This window comes from Octopus bimaculoides, chromosome 24 (assembly GCF_001194135.2).
Source record: "Octopus bimaculoides isolate UCB-OBI-ISO-001 chromosome 24, ASM119413v2, whole genome shotgun sequence".
NCBI classification, from domain to species: Eukaryota; Metazoa; Mollusca; class Cephalopoda; order Octopoda; family Octopodidae; genus Octopus; species Octopus bimaculoides.
Genome location: NC_069004.1, coordinates 10,097,605 through 10,099,848, shown reverse-complemented (window position 1 = coordinate 10,099,848; position 2,244 = coordinate 10,097,605). Strand labels below are relative to the sequence as shown.

General features: G+C 34.3%; 1 protein-coding gene across 1 annotated transcript in view; it reads right to left on the bottom strand.

Annotated features, from left to right (window-relative positions):
• LOC106873364 (monocarboxylate transporter 6) overlaps nucleotides 1-1,608 on the bottom strand; it is a 49,590-nt gene extending 47,982 nt beyond the window's left edge. Inside the window, exon 1 of the mRNA XM_052976206.1 lies at nucleotides 608-1,608. Within this exon, the coding sequence (XP_052832166.1) occupies nucleotides 608-757 (150 nt within the window). The 5' untranslated portion in view covers nucleotides 758-1,608. The remainder of the gene's footprint in view (nucleotides 1-607) is intronic.
• Between the last annotated feature and the right edge of the window lie 636 nt (nucleotides 1,609-2,244).

Sequence of the window (2,244 nt, the reverse complement as noted above, 5' to 3'; positions counted from 1 at the left end):
CAGCTACAATCATAGTAACAATAATTCCTAATTTTGACACAAGGTCAGTAATTTTGCGGGGAGGGGGGAACTCGGTAACATCGAGCTCAGTATATAACTGGTACTTTATTTTCATCGACCTCGAAAGGATGAACGGCAAAGACGATCGCGATTTGATTTGAACTTGAGCTGAATAATAATAATAATAATAATAATAATAATAATAATAATAATAATAATAATAATAATTTCTTTCTGGGCCACAAGGGCCCAAGACATGGAAGACAATATCTATCAAGAGAATGCTTTCTAATAGTAAGCACAAGGCCTCAAATTTTGGGGAGGCTGGGGGGCTAGTCAATTACATCGACCCCAGTGCTGGACTGGTACTTAATTTATCGACCCCGGTGAAATTTGAACTGAGATTGTAAAGACGGACGAAATGCTAACGGTTCTGCCAACTTGCCACATTAATAATAATAATCCTTTCTACTTGGGCAAAAGCCCTGAAATCGACCCAATATTCGGGTCTGAAAAGATGAAAAGCAAGGTCAACTTCGACGGGATTTGAACTCAGAAACATAAAGAGCCGAATAAAAATTTAAAAACAAATAATTTTTTTTCCTACCGGTCGTTGATATGGGTCTTCGTAAGGAGACCACGACGTGGTATGATTCTCATTGGTATCGATATCATTTTCCTCTTCTTCATCACTGAATTGTTCTGCATCCGCTGGGTTGTCGGACCAGGAGTTTTCTGGAAGTTTCTCATTTACCATTTCTTCGACGTTTTTATCCGCTTCTCTTCTTTCGTTTTATTATTCTACTCGATTTATGTAGCTATTTCGTGTCGATTTTCGTTAGTTTATTCAATGCTTAAATACGGATTTTAGTTGATAACTTAAGTTTAACATAGAGAGTGATAATGAATTATATATATTTGTACCTATTAAAGATACAACACATTGCATAAATACTATATCTGTATGTGCGTGTTTAAGTAAGTATGCGTGTATATTATCCACCAAACGTTTAGTCGCGAACACATATATATATAAATGGTGTTACTGTGCAATGTCGTTCTCTAATTGTCGATATATATATAGTGTATTAATTGTCGATATTTTTGCTTCCACACAATAACTTTACCTTCGAATTTGACGTAGTTCCTGCTTCTTTTCGTTTATTTAATATATTTATACCTATTTTCACTTTCTTCTTCTTGTCAATAACTCTTTACTTTGAAGCCTCCTTTCAACAAATATCTCATATAAAATTACATAAAACTACACCAGCAACTAACAATGCACGCTTCTTCTTACATTAAAGCAAGAGACGAACACAAAAAACATAAAAAGCAATAATATATATATATTTTTCCGCTAAGTATTTAGCGCGGACCTTGCTCCATATGATTTTCTTTTTTGTTATTTTAACTTTTGCATGTTACTTTTACGCATACTTTTCGTTTCTCTTTGTTTTACCTTTTTGCTTTCTCACTCTCACGCCTTTCTCTCTCTCACGCTTTTTATCTCTCTTGCTTTCTCACTTACACTCTCACTAACTCTGCCGCATTCTCACTCTTCCTCTCTCAGTCTTTCCCTCTCATTCATGCTCATTCTTACTTTCTTTCCCTCACTTTAACACGTTCTTTCTTACTCTTACCCACACTCTTACTCTCTCTGCCGCATTCTCACACTATCTCATTCTTTCACACTTTCTCTCTCTCACTCTCTCGCTTTTTCACTTATCACTCTCTCACTTTGTCTCACACTCTCTCACTTTGTTTCACACACTCTCAGTTTGTCTCACACTCTCACTCCCTCTCTCTCTTTCTTTATCCAATCTCCCCCTCTCTCTTTCTCTCTCTTTGTGTTTTCTAGAAATTAAAATAATTTTTAGCTCACCAACTACTTGTGATGTTGTGATGTTTATTCTGATTTGTGCATCACTGCATAATTATTTACTACTTATTGTGCATTACTTATACAGTCAATAGTTTTCTAAACAAATATTTATTAATTAATTAACCGCTCCGAATAAATGCATTACTATTATCAAATTTCGTAATTACGTACACACGTCAAATATATTATTTGTGAAGTATAATTACATTTTATTCGCATTTGTAATAACATTTTCCTCCATAAAAAAGTAAAGTGCCACTATTTCAAATTTCCAAGGCTAAAACCGCAAAATAATACCAGTAACAATGTTCTCTTTATTAAATATTGATAATACTACTAACGCTTTCATTGTTACAAAT